An 18,608-nucleotide genomic window follows, 5' to 3' on the forward strand; every position below is an offset into this window, starting at 1 on the left:
ATATCATCAGACGTAATAGGGACAGAATCAGCGAAACACTTTCAGTTGTAAGATCCGGCACGAGTTCCAGGTGTTCAGCTCGGATCGATGCACATGTAAACAGACAGATGAATGCTTTCCTTTCTACGCAACAGAAAAGTCTACACCAGTCACTGTAAATGGTTCCGCGTTCTCTACTCGTACTTTTGATAATGGTGGTGGATAAGGCGCATGTTAGGAGTTACCATTAACTCGTCTGCATATAATGCATTAACGTGGACTGCACGCAACGGCGGATAGATGGTATCCAGAGTTTCTGTCTGAGGTAAGTAATGGTTGAACTTGACCCAGAATGAAGTAACCTCTCGTGGGCATCGATTACAACCAGATGTGTAAATGGGTGTTTCTGAGGAAGTAGGAATGGAAAGTTGGTGTGTTGGATAGAGGCGCATTGTGAATACTCCCACCACAACAAACAAAGCTGGTGGTATCTAGGAACAGTCTCACTTGTTTAACTAATGGAAGGTGATTTCCATTTGAGCTCAGATTCTTGACTTTTTTGCCATCATAGTTTGTTGACAACTTCTGAGCCATAATTCTTCTGTCTCTTCTAGTCTTGGCACCAAAATGTCTTTATAAGACGAAGTAAGAAATCACATGTCATTTCATTTCATTTTTGATCCTTTAATTCAACTACGATATATACATTACAATAACGAAAGTGACGTCGACGTTAAGTCCTAATGCTGCGACGTTACGTTACGTAGTTACACACATAGTACAATACACATACAATTCATTTCACCACGGTATAAGGTAGTGATGAAATGATTACTAGTATCCAGTACAATCAATAAATCGTCCCTGAGCTATGTCGGCGACAATAGATAGTGGTTGTCCAACATCGATGTCGCTAATGTTTCTTCCGTAACTACGTATTTTTCTTGTGCAGTAAAAGTAGAGTAAATGTCAAATTTTCCGGGAAATTCTCTTTGAGGTCATTTAAATAAGGGAGGTCACTTAATCTTATTTAATCTGTCTCTATGGTGTAGTGGGTCCAGTCCTACATGCAAATATCGGGGATCCCGGCTCTATGCATTCTGTTTTTGAAACCTTTTTTTGGTATCGTTTGTTATTAACAAATTAACTTTTTATGTGAAAGTTTTATGAAATTAAGATATTTTAATAAATCTTCAATATAACAGGTTATTGAATGTTAAGCTGGTTAACAAATATTTGATATGCTTTTACATGGATAACATGCTAAGATAACTTACTTGATGCGGTGTACATCATTTTGCAATTGATGTGCAATTATTAAGTGTGTGTTTTGTTGTTATGTTTTTTTTTTCGTTATGTTATTAAAGACAGAAAAAGGTAATGGATATGTACTTACTGTTGCAAAAAGCATGACTATAACATCACACGTACTGATTCCAGGATTAACCATTTAAATGATCATGATTATACTATATGTATAAAGAATGTATTCCTAAATGATATTAAGAACTTTCGATTATTGTCCGATAGTAAATTGAAATACCTGGTCCGATTCGATTATCGATAGCAAATAGAGTCTGATTTTCAAACACTAGTATAAGGTCCAATTAAATTCCATCCAGTAGTACTCAAGGTATGCCCCAACAAGGAAAATTGACAAAGGGAAATTTCTCTGTAATAAGGTACAATAGAGTTATGGGTATTGTTCTTTGCACTTCCTCTCATTGTGCTTTACCATTGTATAGTTTAATTAAATTACATCCAGTAGTTTTTATGTTATGCTAGACAAAAAAAAGTAACAAAGGGCAATATCTTTAAATAGCGGAAACAGAGTTATGGTTCTTGAACATTGCCCTTTCTCTCATCATGCTTTACCATCATATGATGATAAATTAAATTCCATCCATTAGTTTTCAAGTTTGCTTGAGACAAGAAAAAGTAACGAATTGCAATGACACCTGAATAAGCTGAAATAGAGTTATGGTACTGCTGGTGCTTTGCACTTCCTCTTATTGTGCTTTACCATCGTATGAAGTTTAATTTAATTCCATCCAGTGGTTTTCAAGTTATGCTTCCGGACCAGAAATACTGAAACTAATTGACCGACCAACCATTGGGTCACTCCAATATAACCCCTGAAACTACATGTAGTTGTGATAGTCAACCAAATCTCTCCTGATGACATGTCTCAGTCCCACTATGAAATATTCAAATAACGAACACATTCAAATATCATTTTATTTTATTTTCAACATTGTACTTAAACATAAAGTTAATGATAAGAAAGAGTATTCTGAAGATAGAACAATTAAACAACTACATTTATACTTTGTAAAAACAAACAAAATCGAGACAAGGACAATAAGTCCTTTCTCCATAATCCTATTAACAATTATCATGAACAGTGATACAAATAAAATTACTGTTTATTTAAAAAGAGTGCCCCTGATGTTTGGAACGCATCCTCAACAACAGTGAATTAAAATGTACATGTACATATATGGCAATAAAACCAGGGGTGACATGACTATCAATATTATGATGGGGTAAAAATATCAGTAAATGTCATTACACAACGTTCATAAAACACTTCAAATTGACAATTAGTTTGCAAACTGTCTGGACATAATTTTGTCCTACTGAAACTGGACCATCATTTTGTCTGGCCTTCTCATACTGGACCATTATATTGTCTGGCCTTCTCAAACTGGACCATTATATTTGACCATGATATTGTCTGGCCTTCTCACACTGGACCCCATCTCAGACTGGACAATTATATTGTCTGGCCTTCTCAAACTGGACCATTATGTTGTCTGGCCTTCTCAAACTGAACCATTCTATTGTCTGGCCTTCTCAGACTGGACCATTATATTGTCTGGCCTTCTCTAACTGGACCATTATATTGTCTGGCCTTCTCAGACTGGACCATTATATTGTCTGGCCTTTTCTAACTGGACCATTCTATTGTCTGGCCTTCTCAGACTGGACCATTATGTTGTCTGGCCTTCTCAGACTGGACCATTATGTTGTCTGGCCTTCTCAGACTGGACCATTATATTGTCTGGCCTTCTCTAACTGGACCATTATTTTGTCTGGCCTTCTCAGACTGGACCATTATATTGTCTGGCCTTCTCTAACTGGACCATTATATTGTCTGGCCTTCTCAGACTGGACCATTATATTGTCTGGCCTTTTCTAACTGGACCATTTTATTGTCTGGCCTTCTCAGACTTGACCATTATGTTGTCTGGCCTTCTCAGACTGGACCATTATGTTGTCTGGCCTTCTCAGACTGGACCATTATATTGTCTGGCCTTTTCTAACTGGACCATTCTATTGTCTGGCCTTCTCAGACTGGACCATTATGTTGTCTGGCCTTCTCAGACTGGACCATTATGTTGTCTGGCCTTCTCAGACTGGACCATTATATTGTCTGGCCTTCTCTAACTGGACCATTATTTTGTCTGGCCTTCTCAGACTGGACCATTATATTGTCTGGCCTTCTCTAACTAGACCATTATATTGTCTGGCCTTCTCAGACTGGACCATTATATTGTCTGGCCTTTTCTAACTGGACCATTCTATTGTCTGGCCTTCTCAGACTTGACCATTATGTTGTCTGGCCTTCTCAGACTGGACCATTATGTTGTCTGGCCTTCTCAGACTGGACCATTATATTGTCTGGCCTTCTCTAACTGGACCATTATTTTGTCTGGCCTTCTCAAACTGGACCATTATATTGTCTGGCCTTCTCAGACTGGACCCTTAATTTTTCACACCTACTCAGACAAGTTTTTTTACACAAAAATTACAATAATCATGAAAAAGAAAATCAAAATGCCCATACAGATGTGTTATGTGTAGGAATGGCAACAAGTAGTAAAATTGGTACTCGAGTACTCTGGTACTCGATTACTCAAATAACTTGAATTGGATTTTCAGTTCATGTATCGTTCATGTACTTTGTGTGTTGGTCGTAATATTGGCCATTTAATATTCAGGTAGAGCTAACATAAACAATAAGCATATATACAGGACCCCATGATTGTTGACTTCCAGTGTTGGGCAGCAATGAGCTACGAGGTAGAAACCTGGACCTAGCACCAGTCACATCCAGAGACAAGGACCATTGTTTAGCACACAACATGTCACCTACGTGTGCCAAACATCTGTGTCATGTTCTTTCCAAATCACCCTTACATGACAAGTTTCACACAACCACATATACTGAATGTGTACATATGCAACATTCCAAAATGATAGACCTTTAAAAGTGACATTGACCTTTTGAGATAAGGAGGTGGGTGGGTCTTGCCCACAACATGTCACCATTACTTTTCGAACGCCTGTGCCAGGTTATTTCAAAATCCCAGTGCATGACAAACTTACAGCCAGGTAATGAAAATCTACATCTAGGTGCATATATGTAACCATTCCATAATCATTGACCCGTGAATGTGACTGTGACCTTCTAAATATGGACAATGGTCTTGGGGTTGACACATCGACTTTAGGTGCCGACACTCAACCACCTATGCATATATGCAGAATCTCATAATCATAGACATCTGAGTGTGACCTTGACCCACGAGGTAGGTAGGGACGTGGGTCTTGCCCACAGCACATCTCTTATGTGTGCTGAGTATATGTGCTAATTTATAATTACAACAACCTTGCCTGTCAAATTTCCAGTCCAGACATGACCACTTATACCCTATTTACATATATGCAGCATTCCTAAAAAACAACACCTTGAAGTGTGACCTTTAACTTTGAGGTAGGAACTTGGGTCTTGCTCTTGACTGATGTCTTTATGTACCAAACATGTGTGCCATTATTTTCAAGGTAAGTACATGGATCTTCACTGTGCATGACAAACCAACAGACTGGTCAAGACAAAACAACAGACAGAAGTATGGATGCAAAATATGACTTTAATAAGCCCATCTTAAAGAGCATAAAAATGGTTGATTTAGATTATGATCAAGAAAATTTCCTTTAAAAGTCTCAAGACTCCTCAAAATGACTATATTTCAAAAATTACACCAAAAAATAGTTTGCTACATTTGATCCTGTTACATGGAACATGATATTGTTCGAAAAATTGCAGCCTGGTCTTTACATTAGCATTTGGATAACATCATAACAGCTGATGCATACATGCCATATTTTCTGGAGACCATTCAGGGGGATTTGTTCAAAAGTCTGAAAATTCAGGGGGATTTTGGTAGTATTCAGGGGGATTTTTTAGCAGATCTAATTCGGCAAAATTTCAAAGTATTTTAAGACGCAAGTACGCAAAACAACAAATTCCCATAATTTTGAAAGGCTCCCGAGGGGATTATGTCCAGAATTTAAGGGGATTTTGGTCACATACCAGGGGATTTTCATCATCGCCATGTAGCATTACGGGCATGACACACATGCCATTTCACCTTGTTTACCCCTTTTTCCAGCACTTCATCTATATTTTTATGAGACACAACCATATTGCATAATAAAATCACTCACTTGCAAAATAGAATACTTCACAGAAAAATATGTTTCAGAGACAATTTAATGTGCTTACCTTCCTCTAAAATTGGATACAAAATCTGCTGCCTATGATCATAAATGATGACTTTCAGACTAATAGAGAGAATGGAATGAATTATCAATATTTTTCATTTCAATTCCCAAATAGTCAGATTTGTTTGCTTCTGATAAAAAGCAAATGCATAATTTATTGTTTAAGTTCATAAACATATCTTCTTTTGGCATTCATCAAAAAATAAAAACATCACCACCATAATAAATAAAAGTCATTTCATCCGAATTGTCTACTTTCAGTTTCTCTTCTGGAAGTTCTGTTATTTTCCGATATTTGCGATGAAGGTCAAATTGTCATGTATGTAAACATATTAGTGAGGCATAACAAAGAACAGCATTGTCTATTAGTTATTTTAATCCTTTTCTTTACTGAATAATTTACTGTCACCTTTAAATTATTATTTCTTTTGATGACAATGACACATGTTATGAAGAACGCTTTAATTTGTTACATCCTCTCTGATTGGATAAAAATTATAGTTTTAAACAATGAAAATCGACCTTTTATCTGACCAGTCAAAACAATGCATGAAATGTGCCCTGCTGATTTATTAAGTGTCACCCAAGCTTCAGGACAGGAAGGGCATTATAACTGTAAACAGGCATATATAATTAAACCCTGTGATAAATTTGCGTAATTTTAAACACTTTTTTTTCCGAGGGAATTTTCATCCCCCTCCGGGAGACCGGGGGATGGGTCGCAATTCCGGGGGATTTTATCCCCCTCCGGGGGATATGGCATGTATGCTGATGTTCAAAATACACATCTACACAAAATCAAATAATGAGTCAGAAAAAATCTGGAAGTTGAAACAACACCTTGAAATCAACATTTACCTAACTTTGTTTTGCAAATGAAAAGATGCCTTTTGCTGTCTCGAGCCTTTGATTCAGTAGTACAGGCATAAAGCTTCAATCTGTGTTTAAATTAGAAAATCACAGTGCCAATTTCACAAATGTTTTCACATCTCGCTTCTTCATTCTGTTGTGCTACTGAAAGTAAAGAAAGTCAAAATGTCAAACAAAACATTATTAAATAACTGCATTGTAAAATGTTTACTTTCAGCATGAGATCTACTTTAATAACTAAACTAAAATGAGTGATGTCTGAAAATTGAGTCTCATAAAAAAAAAATTGTAGAAGTAAATGGGTATACCCATTTCACTAGTTATTTCAAAACATGTTTCATGTTATATTCATTATATTAACGCAACATTATTTTAACAGCTAACTTATCTAATTAAAAATGTACAAGTTCACAATAGAGTTATGTAACCTGTTTCTGCGAGGCTGGCCGGGTTCTGTGATGGGTGCAGGTGGGGTGACACGTATCTTTTTCACCACCATCTGGCTGCCTACTTCATCCTGAATGCCCTCACTCTGGCTGAAAAATGGAATGAAACAGTGAAGAGTTGTCATAAACAGAAGAGTGAGATTTTTCTTTAAAATGCTTTAAACAGCACAAACTTATAAAAACTACATACTAATATATAGAGAACTCTTGACTTCCCATCATCTCGAATAGCTTCTTAAGTTGTTTGTTCTAAATAACTGTAATTTCCAACAAGAAACCTTTTGTTCTAATTTTATTCTATATTTAAAATTATATTAAATGACAGTAGTATAATCTTTGCCTCGTGATACTACAGTAGTCAGACGCCTTAAATGACAGTAGTATAATCTTTGCCTCCTGATACTACAGTAGTCCGACGCCTTAAATGACAGTAGTATAATCTTTGCCTCCTGATACTACAGTAGTCTGACGCCTTAAATGACAGTAGTATAATCTTTGCCTTTTGATACTACAGTAGTCAGACGCCTTAAATGACAGTAGTATAATCCTTGCCACCTGATACTGCAGTAGTCAGACGTCAGGAATGACAGTAGTATAATCTTTGCCTCCTGATACTACAGTAGTCAGACGTCAGGAATGACAGTAGTATAATAAACGCCTCCTAATTCTACACAAGTCTGAAGTCTAAAATGACTGTAGTATAATCTTTGCCTCCTAATTCTACAGTAGTCTGAAGTCTGGAATGACAGTAGTATAATAAACGCCTCCTAATTCTACACAAGTCTGAAGTATAAAATGACTGTAGTATAATCACCACCTCCTAATTCTACGGTAGTCTGAAGTCTGGAATGACAGTAGTATAATAAACGCCTCCTAATTCTACACAAGTCTGAAGTCTAAAATGACTGTAGTATAATCTTTGCCTCCTGATACTACATTAGTCAGACGTCTAGAATGACAGTAGTATAATCACCCCCTCCTAATTCTACAGTAGTCTGAAGTCTAGAATGACTGTAGTATAATCTTTGCCTCCTGATACTACAGTAGTCTGAAGGTTAGAACGACAGTAGTATAATCACCCTCTCCTAATTCTACAGTAGTCTGAAGCCTAGAATGACAGTAGTAAAATCACCCCCTCCTAATTCTACAGTAGTCTGAAGTCTAGAACGACAGTAGTATAATCACCCCCTCCTAATTCTACAGTAGTCTAAAAGTCTGGAATGACAGTAGTATAATCTTTGCCTCCTGACACTACAGTAGTAGTCAGACGTCTAGAATGACAGTAGTATAATCACCCCCTCCTAATTCTACACAAGTCTGAAGTCTTAAATGACTAGTATAATCTTTGCCTTCTGATACTACAGTAGTCAGACGTCTAGAATGACATTAGTATAATCACCTCCTCCTAATTCTACACAAGTCTGAAGTCTTAAATGACTAGTATAATCTTTGCCTCCTGATACTACAGTAGTCAGACGTCTGGAATGACAGTAGTATAATAACCCCCTCCTAATTCTACAGCAGTCTGAAGTCTAAAATGACAGTAGTATAATCTTTGCCTCCTGATACTATGTAGTAGTCAGACGTCTGGAATGACAGTAGTATAATCTTTGCCTCCTGATACTACAGTAGTCAGACGTCTGGAATGACTGTAGTTCAATCTTTACCTCCTGATACTACAGTAGTCAGACGTCTGGAATGACAGTAGTATAATCTTTGCCTCCTGATACTTCAGTAGTCAGACGTCTGGATTGACTGTAGTTCAATCTTTACCTCCTGATACTACAGTAGTCAGACGTCTGGAATGACAGTAGTCAAACCTGTATTAAGTGGCCACCTTTAGGAAAATGTAAAAGTGGCTGCTTAATACAGGTGGCCACTTAGTCCAGGTAGGACTTTCCTGACACTTTGGCTTTGTTCAAAGATTATGTATCTTAACCACCACCTCACCCCACATTCAGTATCATCAGTACCATAAAGAAAGTTGAATACAAATTATAAATGTAGAAAAAAAAAACATTATTGAAAATTTACAAATAGAATGCAATAGATAAAAATCAATACAAAGCATTAACAAAAAACACCTCAAATGAGTCCACACAACTACATGTACTTTTTTAAGTTCAATGTTTAAAGTATTCCGTCATTTTCGTTTGCGTCACTTCTGATTTAAAATTTAAAGTGCATTTACATTGAGCCGACATTATCATGTCAAGCATGTCCCTCTGTGAGTAAAAAGCCATGAATACACAAGTTCATTGAGTCCTCGTCTCCTGTAATTTTCCTCTGTCTCTTAGTGTTTGGATTTGAATTGTAAACATAAGCAAAAATTTGATTTGAGTCCGTCCACAGTTTGTTCAGTACGACAGTTTTCTAATCATTTAATACACGTGACAGGTTCTTTTAGCGTCAAACACTTCCGATTTGTTTTATTGTCAGCCATAATCAAAATTCAAAAAAATATCACGAACAATGCAATGTAAATATCCGTTCGTAGAATAGTAGTATAATCTTTGCCTCCTGATACTATGTAGTAGTCAGACGTCTGGAATGACAGTAGTATAATCACCCCCTCCTAATTCTACACAAGTCTGAAGTCTGGAATGACAGTAGTATAATTAATGCCTCCTAATATTAAACTAGTCTGAAGTCTGGAATGACAGTGCATCTCCTAACACTATTTTAAGATTGAATCAAGAACAACTAAGGAGCTTTTAACAGTATTAACCCGTAAGCACATTGACAAGTGGCCAGATTACACCTCCCAGTCAATAGCCATCTTACTGATAAGCAGTCCTTATCTGTATAGGTACTTTTCAGGATATTAGAAAATGAGCAAATGAATACAGCAGTATGCACTTAAAATCAATATTACTCCAAATAATTGTTTCCAAATCTTTTTTATGTGAATACCTTTTTTATAGATAATTAAATTATCTAATAAATGGTGTCAATGATGAAATATAAAATTATTTTATTTCATCTGTGAATGCATTTCCAATATATGGAATTGTAACATTTCTTTGAAATGTCACAATTGCATTAAATCAAAGGGTAATAAAATGCTGGGATCGATCTAAATTTTATTACCCCTATCATAAAAAAGACCATCTGGATTAAAAAGCCGACAATTGATGTTCTTGTGTATAATACACAGAAATGTGGCAGGAATATCCGGTGTCATCCAGCTGAGAGATCCAGTCCAGAGTTTCTGTTTAACTTTATTACCCCCTCATAAAATTCTTTACAAAAAGAAAGCCGATAAATGTTTTCCAAGTAATGAATAAAATGAGCTAAATCATCAAATGCTTGCACAAATGTTGTTTACCTGACCTATTTTAAAACCGGAACCATGCTAGCCGTCGATTAGCTCAGCAGAAAATTTACTCATCATTTTCTCAGCTACTTATTGTTTCTATTGTTTGTAACACAAAAAAATATTATCTACAAATAATTATAATCTTTATTGATTTTAATGGTAAATTAAACTGACATAATATATTCAATGATTTACGCATTAATGTTTTGGGGGAAATTTCCATACTGTACAGTACTGCTATTCCTCGAGGATTTATTACGTCACAGTTGGATCTCACACCTGTGATTGGCAGTATAAATAATAACCTTCAAGTTTTAGCAGCGACATTTTCGAGGGAAAATCAATACACAAAAGGTTAAGCTTCAGCTTTATAAACATCCGGGATATTGTTTACAAAAAGAAAGATGCAAAATTGAAGTATTGAAATGACCCTATTGAAATATGTGGGAGATGCGTATACATCCAGTAGTGTATAGGGTCGGCCAGATGCGTTTACATCTGCTAATGAGCTATGTCGGCCTATCTCGTATACATGCGCTAAAGGGTTAACATACTTTTGTGACTGGTCATCCATATTCTCAAAGTTGAGTCGTTTTGATGATGTTCTCTTGGTGTTGGATATGTATGGCAGGTTACTGCGGGATTTAAATGCAGACACAGATTCATTGATGCTCTTCAACTTCTCAGCAGACTGAAATGCCACAATTTTTGCAATATTTAACCATTATTTTCCTCGACTGACATTTTCCATTAAAAAGTTAAATTGCCGGAACAATTTAAATGATCTGTTGAAGATGTCGAAGTGACACATAGTGACAGTGGAAAACTGATGTCTTCCCGTAACGCAAGTATGTTAGATGTAATGATGTATATGAGAAATGAACAAAGTAAATTGAAAAACAAACATGATGAGATAACAATGTAGCAACAGATAACAATTTTATTAAATTCCTTTTAGTAGATTCAGAGTGATATCTTAGACTAGGAATTGAAAATCATAATTCATCACCTATAATATTCTGTCCAGCCATTTCAATGAATTTTCAATTATGTAACTTGGAACTAATTTTTCAATGAAAAGCTTAAGGATTGCAACTAGATACACAGCAATAATCAAATCCACAACCTCACTGATTGATCAACAACAATCCTCCTTTGTTTTGTTTTTATATTTATAAAGTATTTTTAAGTATTTATGATTAAGTATTATCCAAATCATTCAGGTAATTACCGAGTTATGCTTTACACAAACTTAGTATGAAGAAAAACAAGTAAAGAGGGTGATACATGTATTGCATTATGCACAATTTCACAATTGCATTGTCAACTTGAATAAAGTAATGCCCTGAAAAATGTTCTACACGATACAATCTTGGTGACTGTGTGTCAGATTGTGTCACCCATGTACTCCACCATACAATCTTGGTGACTGTGTGTCAGATTGTGTCACCCATGTACTCCACCATACAATCTGGGTGACTGTGTGTCAGATTGTGTCACCCATGTACTCCACCATACAATCTGGGTGACTGTGTGTCAGATTGTGTCACCCATGTACTCCACCATACAATCTGGGTGATTGTGTGTCAGATTGTGTCACCCATGTACTCCACCATACAATCTGGGTGACTGTGTGTCAGATTGTGTCACCCATGTACTCCACCATACAATCTGGGTGACTGTGTGTCAGATTGTGTCACCCATGTACTCCACCATACAATCTGGGTGACTGTGTGTCAGATTGTGTCACCCATGTACTCCACCATACAATCTGGGTGACTGTGTGTCAGATTGTGTCACCCATGTACTCCACCATACAATCTGGGTGACTGTGTGTCAGATTGTGTCACCCATGTACTCCACCATACAATCTGGGTGACTGTGTGTCAGATTGTGTCACCCATGTACTCCACCATACAATCTGGGTGACTGTGTGTCAGATTGTGTCACCCATGTACTCCACCATACAATCTGGGTGACTGTGTGTCAGATTGTGTCACCCATGTACTCCACCATACAATCTGGGTGACTGTGTGTCAGATTGTGTCACCCATGTACTCCACCATACAATCTGGGTGACTGTGTGTCAGATTGTGTCAGCCATGTACTCCACCATACAATCTGGGTGATTGTGTGTCAGATTGTGTCAGCCATGTACTCCACCATACAATCTGGGTGATTGTGTGTCAGATTGTGTCACCCATGTACTCCACCATACAATCTGGGTGACTGTGTGTCAGATTGTGTCACCCATGTACTCCACCATACAATCTGGGTGACTGTGTGTCAGATTGTGTCACCCATGTACTCCACCATACAATCTGGGTGACTGTGTGTCAGATTGTGTCACCCATGTACTCCACCATACAATCTGGGTGACTGTGTGTCAGATTGTGTCACCCATGTACTCCACCATACAATCTGGGTGACTGTGTGTCAGATTGTGTCACCCATGTACTCCACCATACAATCTGGGTGACTGTGTGTCAGATTGTGTCACCCATGTACTCCACCATACAATCTGGGTGACTGTGTGTCAGATTGTGTCACCCATGTACTCCACCATACAATCTGGGTGACTGTGTGTCAGATTGTGTCACCCATGTACTCCACCATACAATCTGGGTGACTGTGTGTCAGATTGTGTCACCCATGTACTCCACCATACAATCTGGGTGACTGTGAGTCAGATTGTGTCACCCATGTACTCCACCATACAATCTGGGTGACTGTGAGTCAGATTGTGTCAGCCAAGTTTTACACTATACAATCTTGGTCACTGTGTGTCAGATTGTGCCACCCATGTACTCCACCATACAATCTAGGCTGACTGCAAGTCAAGGTTGTGTAATTGATTTGAAAATAAACGCTTTAATGAGAGGGCAGACATAAAGACGTGTGATGATACAGACATCGCCAGACAACATCAAATCCTCTTAAAAATTACTGCTCCATAGTTTGCACTAACAGTTTTATGCCTACAGGAAAGACTTACCCCTAGCCCCTCTCCAAAACTGTACAGCTGTCGGGACCGTGGGGTCATACTGCAGGGGGAGTGAGGATACTTAAAGGGCGACTTCTTCAGGGGAGACACATAGAAATTCTTACGACCTGGGATGCTGTGGACAAATAAGTTTGCATTCATTTACATGTATTCATTTACAAAATTATTTTTTTCCAAAAGATATTTTTAAGAAAGTTGTCGGCACATGACATTGCAACGACAAGTCAAGTGAATTTTATGCATTATATATTTTTCAAAATTATACATTTCATGCAACAAGCCAGCCCTAAACTAGAGCTATCACTGAAGGTGATTAATACCCCCGAACGCCGCATCTCATTATGATTTATCATTGTATGAAGTTTTATGTATTCCATCTAGTAGTTTTCAAGTTACTGTCCGGACAAAAGTTTGACAAAAGAAAACACAGAAAAAGGCAATAACTCTGTAATTTGCTAAAATAGTGTAATGATTCATGTACATGAACTCCTTCTCATTGTGCTGTACCATTGTATTAAGTTTTATTACATTCCATCCGGTAGTTTTTAAGTTATGCTCCAGACAAGAAAAACAACAAAGGGCAGTAATTGGCTGAAATAGAATTGCAGTTCCTGTACACTGCGCTTCCTCTCATTATGATTTATCACTGTATGAAGTTTTATTAAATTCCATCCAATAGTTTTCAAGTTATGCTCCGGACAAGAAAAAGTAACAAAGGGCAGTTAGTCTGTAATTAGCTGAAATAGAATTGCAGTTCCTGTACACTGCACTCCCTCTCATTATGACCTATCACTGTATGAAGATTTATTAAATTCCATCAAATAGTTTTCAAGTTATGCTCCGGACAAGAAAAAAGAAACCAAGAGCAGTAACTCTGTAATTAGCTGAAATAGAATTGCAGTTCCTGTACACTGCACTCCCTCTCATTATGACCTATCACTGTATGAAGATTTATTAAATTCCATCAAATAGTTTTCAAGTTATGCATCGGACAAGAAAAAATTAACAAAGGGCAGTAACTCTGTAATTAGCTGAAATAGAATTGCAGTTCCTGTACACTACACTTCCTCTCATTATGATCTATCACTGTATGAAGTTTTATTAAATTCCATCCAGTACTTTGCAAGTTATACTCCGGACAAAAAAAGTAATGAAGGGCAATAACTCAGTAATAGGCCAGAATAGAGTTATGGTTATTGTACACTGCACTTCCTCTCATTATGCTCTACCATTGTATGAAGTTTTATCCAATTCCATCCAGTAGTTTTTAAGTTATGCTCCGGACAAAGTAAATTGCAACGGACCGACCGACCGAACGACAGACTGACCACAGGGTGACTCCAATATACCCCCTTCAAAATTTGTTCGTCTGGGGTAAAATAAGGTGAAATGCGCCAACTAATGCAACATTTGTTCAGCCTATATTTCAAGGAAGACTGTTGTATTGTAAACCAGGAAATATTTACCTGTAAACAGGAGAAGCAGTAATAGCAGAGCTCACAGGCTTTGGCAGGGGTGACAGGTTTGGTTGCTATGGAAACAAACCAATCAATTTGTTACTTCTTAACCAAAAATAAGATGCTTCCTGGCATATCTTAAACATATTTTAACGTTTTATTCCAACTATATATTCTTAATTTCACAGAATCATCATTTATCTGTATAATCTAACAAAGAATGCTGGGGCTGTCATGATTATTTAATGAATACGAAACAAATTAGATAACAGTAATGCTGGTGTCTTGAACAATATTAAAAAACTATTTGTGCAAATGAATGACAGGTAAGACTTTTATCTGTAAATTTTCAAACTGTAAAGCAAGCTTAATGCACCTGTACATATTCAGAAAATAAACTTTAGGCCAAAACTATGCATATCAGTACTTCGTTTAAAATGAAACTTCGATCTTGGAATTCAAACCTCCACTTAGTTGGACAATAAAACTAGCCACTGATAAACATGCACACACTTACAACTGGTTTGGCAAATAGGAGAATGTAGTTCTTCATGTTCTGCATGTAGACTCTATTGTAGAAGGCAATGATGGAGTCTGTGGTGCCATCATCTAGTAATGCCTCCTTGTACACCTGGGAAACAAACATTACACATGCCATAGGCTCAACAAAGTACTGTTGTAACAAACATCATAAATTTGCATATTGCTATTCTGTTCTTTGGTGTTTAATTTGTTTTTACTAAATAGAAATAATTTCTACAATGCACTATGTATCCTCCTAATGCGCTTCTTTAAATGACCGCATATCATTTCAAATTGCATTTATATTCTGATGAGCGCACAATTGGCAGAATACCAATGAGGCTTGTGATTGGTTGAATTATTCTTTACTGCAAATTGTCCCTAAACTGAGTATATACTATGTTCAATTGCCTAACAAGCGTTATTTTTCAGTGTAGTGATTGAATTATCCCAAATTATCACACATTGTTAGGAAATGGATACATTACAACACCAATAGAAGTGTACAGGCAATCATATGGGCATTTTTTTATATTACATAGCATAATGGGATGCTGTTTGAATGCATTTTAGCTATATTCATTGCCGACTTTGTCAAATAAACATTTAATGTATAATACATGATAGGAGTACATGTAAAACATCTTATTAGTAACGGTCATCATTGCACTATTATCTGTATTTAAAACATTGCAGTATATATTGCAATACTTATATTACATTACATTTTTGCTGATCTTGTTTCCACATCCCAGTTTACCTGCGAGTTGGCATGAGGCAGGGAGCTATAGGCTTTAACAATGTCCTTGAACTTGATCTCACTGTCAGACACCTTGCAGATACCATACACTGAACACATCATCATCTGCCAGAGAGGGGGAAACATACTTCAAGTTATATAGAGGGTAGTCTACATACTTCATGTCATATAGAGGGTAGTCTACATACTTCATGTTATATAAAAGGTATTCTACATACAACATGTCATATAGAAGGTAGTCTACATACAACATGTCATATAGAGGGTAGTCTACATACTTCATGTTATAAAGAGGGTAGTCTACATACTTCATGTTATATAAAAGGTATTCTACATACAACATGTCATATAGAAGGTAGTCTACATACAACATGTCATATAGAGGGTAGTCTACATACTTCATGTTATATAGAGGGTAGTCTACATACTTCATGTTATATAGAGGGTAGTCTACATACAACATGTCATATAGAAGGTAGTCTACATACAACATGTCATATAGAGGGTAGTCTACATACTTCATGTTATAAAGAGGGTAGTCTACATACTTCATGTTATATAAAAGGTATTCTACATACAACATGTCATATAGAAGGTAGTCTACATACAACATGTCATATAGAGGGTAGTCTACATACTTCATGTTATATAGAGGGTAGTCTACATACTTCATGTTATATAGAGGGTAGTCTACATACAACATGTCATATAGAAGGTAGTCTACATACAACATGTCATATAGAGGGTAGTCTACATACTTCATGTTATAAAGAGGGTAGTCTACATACTTCATGTTATATAAAAGGTATTCTACATACAACATGTCATATAGAAGGTAGTCTACATACAACATGTCATATAGAGGGTAGTCTACATACTTCATGTTATATAGAGGGTAGTCTACATACTTTATGTCATATAGAGGGTAGTCTACATACAACATGTCATATAGAGGGTAGTCTACATACTTCATGTTATATAGAGGGTAGTCTACATACTTCATGTTATATAAAAGGTATTCTACATACAACATGTCATATAGAGGGTAGTCTACATACAACATGTCATATAGAGGGTAGTCTACATACTTTATGTCATATAGAGGGTAGTCTACATACAACATGTCATATAGAGGGTAGTCTACATACTTCATGTTATATAGAAGGTATTCTACATACAACATGTCATATAGAGGGTAGTCTACATACAACATGTCATATAGAAGGTAGTCTACATACAACATGTCATATAGAAGGTAGTCTACATACAACAAGTCATATAGAAGGTAGTCTACATACAACATGTCATATAGAAGGTAGTCTACATACAACATGTCATATAGAGGGTGGTCTACATACTTTATGTTATATAGAAGGTAGTCTACATACAACATGTCATATAGAGGGTAGTCTACATACAACATGTCATATAGAAGGTAGTCTACATACAACATGTCATATAGAAGGTAGTCTACATACTTTATGTCATATAGAAGGTAGTCTACATACAACATGTCATATAGAGGGTAGTCTACATACTTTATGTCATATAGAGGGTAGTCTACATACAACATGTCATATAGAGGGTAGTCTACATACAACATGTCATATAGAAGGTAGTCTACATACAACATGTCATATAGAGGGTAGTCTACATACTTTATGTCATATAGAGGGTAGTCTACATACAACATGTCATATAGAGGGTAGTCTACATACTTTATGTTATATAGAAGGTATTCTACATACAACATGTCATATAGAGGGTAGTCTACATACAACATGTCATATAGAGGGTAGTCTACATACAACATGTCATATAGAATGTAGTCTACATACTTCATGTCATATAGAAGGTAGTCTACATACTTTATGTCATATAGAGGGTAGTCTACATACAACATGTCATATAGAAGGTAGTCTACATACTTCATGTCATATAGAAGGTAGTCTACATACTTCATGTCATATAGAGGGTAGTCTACATACTTTATGTTATATAGAAGGTAGTCTACATACAACATGTCATATAGAGGGTAGTCTACATACAACATGTCATATAGAGGGTAGTCTACATACTTTATGTCATATAGAGGGTAGTCTACATACTTTATGTCATATAGAGGGTAGTCTACATACAACATGTCATATAGAGGGTAGTCTACATACAACATGACATATAGAGGGTAGTCTACATACAACATGTCATATAGAAGGTAGTCTACATACTTTATGTCATATAGAGGGTAGTCTACATACTTTATGTCATATAGAGGGTAGTCTACGTACAACATGTCATATAGAGGGTAGTCTACATACTTTATGTCATATAGAAGGTAGTCTACATACAACATGTCATATAGAGGGTAGTCTACATACAACATGTCATATAGAGGGTAGTCTACATACAACATGTCATATAGAGGGTAGTCTACATACAACATGTCATATAGAGGGTAGTCTACATACTTTATGTCATATAGAAGGTAGTCTACATACAACATGTCATATAGAAGGTAGTCTACATACAACATGTCATATAGAGGGTAGTCTACATACAACATGTCATATAGAGGGTGGTCTACATAACACATGTCATATAGAAGGTAGTCTACATACAACATGTCATATAGAAGGTAGTCTACATACAACATGTCATATAGAGGGTAGTCTACATACAA

At 36.5% G+C, this 18,608-nt stretch overlaps 1 protein-coding gene across 3 annotated transcripts in view; it reads right to left on the reverse strand.

The window, feature by feature from the left end:
* Window positions 1–2,219: 2,219 nt before the first annotated feature.
* Window positions 2,220–18,608, reverse strand: part of LOC128220509 (retinoblastoma-associated protein-like) — a 65,346-nt gene continuing 48,957 nt past the window's right edge. For 2 of the 3 annotated variants that reach the window (XM_052928931.1, XM_052928930.1), the window contains exons 20-26: window positions 15,929–16,033; window positions 15,164–15,277; window positions 14,656–14,720; window positions 13,181–13,304; window positions 10,740–10,876; window positions 6,849–6,956; window positions 2,220–6,564 (exon numbers count right to left, since the gene is read on the reverse strand). In XM_052928931.1, coding sequence (XP_052784891.1) covers window positions 6,549–6,564; window positions 6,849–6,956; window positions 10,740–10,876; window positions 13,181–13,304; window positions 14,656–14,720; window positions 15,164–15,277; window positions 15,929–16,033 — 669 coding nt within the window. In that variant the 3' untranslated portion in view covers window positions 2,220–6,548. The remainder of the gene's footprint in view (window positions 6,565–6,848; window positions 6,957–10,739; window positions 10,877–13,180; window positions 13,305–14,655; window positions 14,721–15,163; window positions 15,278–15,928; window positions 16,034–18,608) is intronic. The other variant, XM_052928932.1, reaches the window with a different exon arrangement.

This window comes from Mya arenaria, chromosome 15, assembly GCF_026914265.1.
Source record: "Mya arenaria isolate MELC-2E11 chromosome 15, ASM2691426v1".
Classification (NCBI taxonomy): domain Eukaryota; kingdom Metazoa; phylum Mollusca; class Bivalvia; order Myida; family Myidae; genus Mya; species Mya arenaria.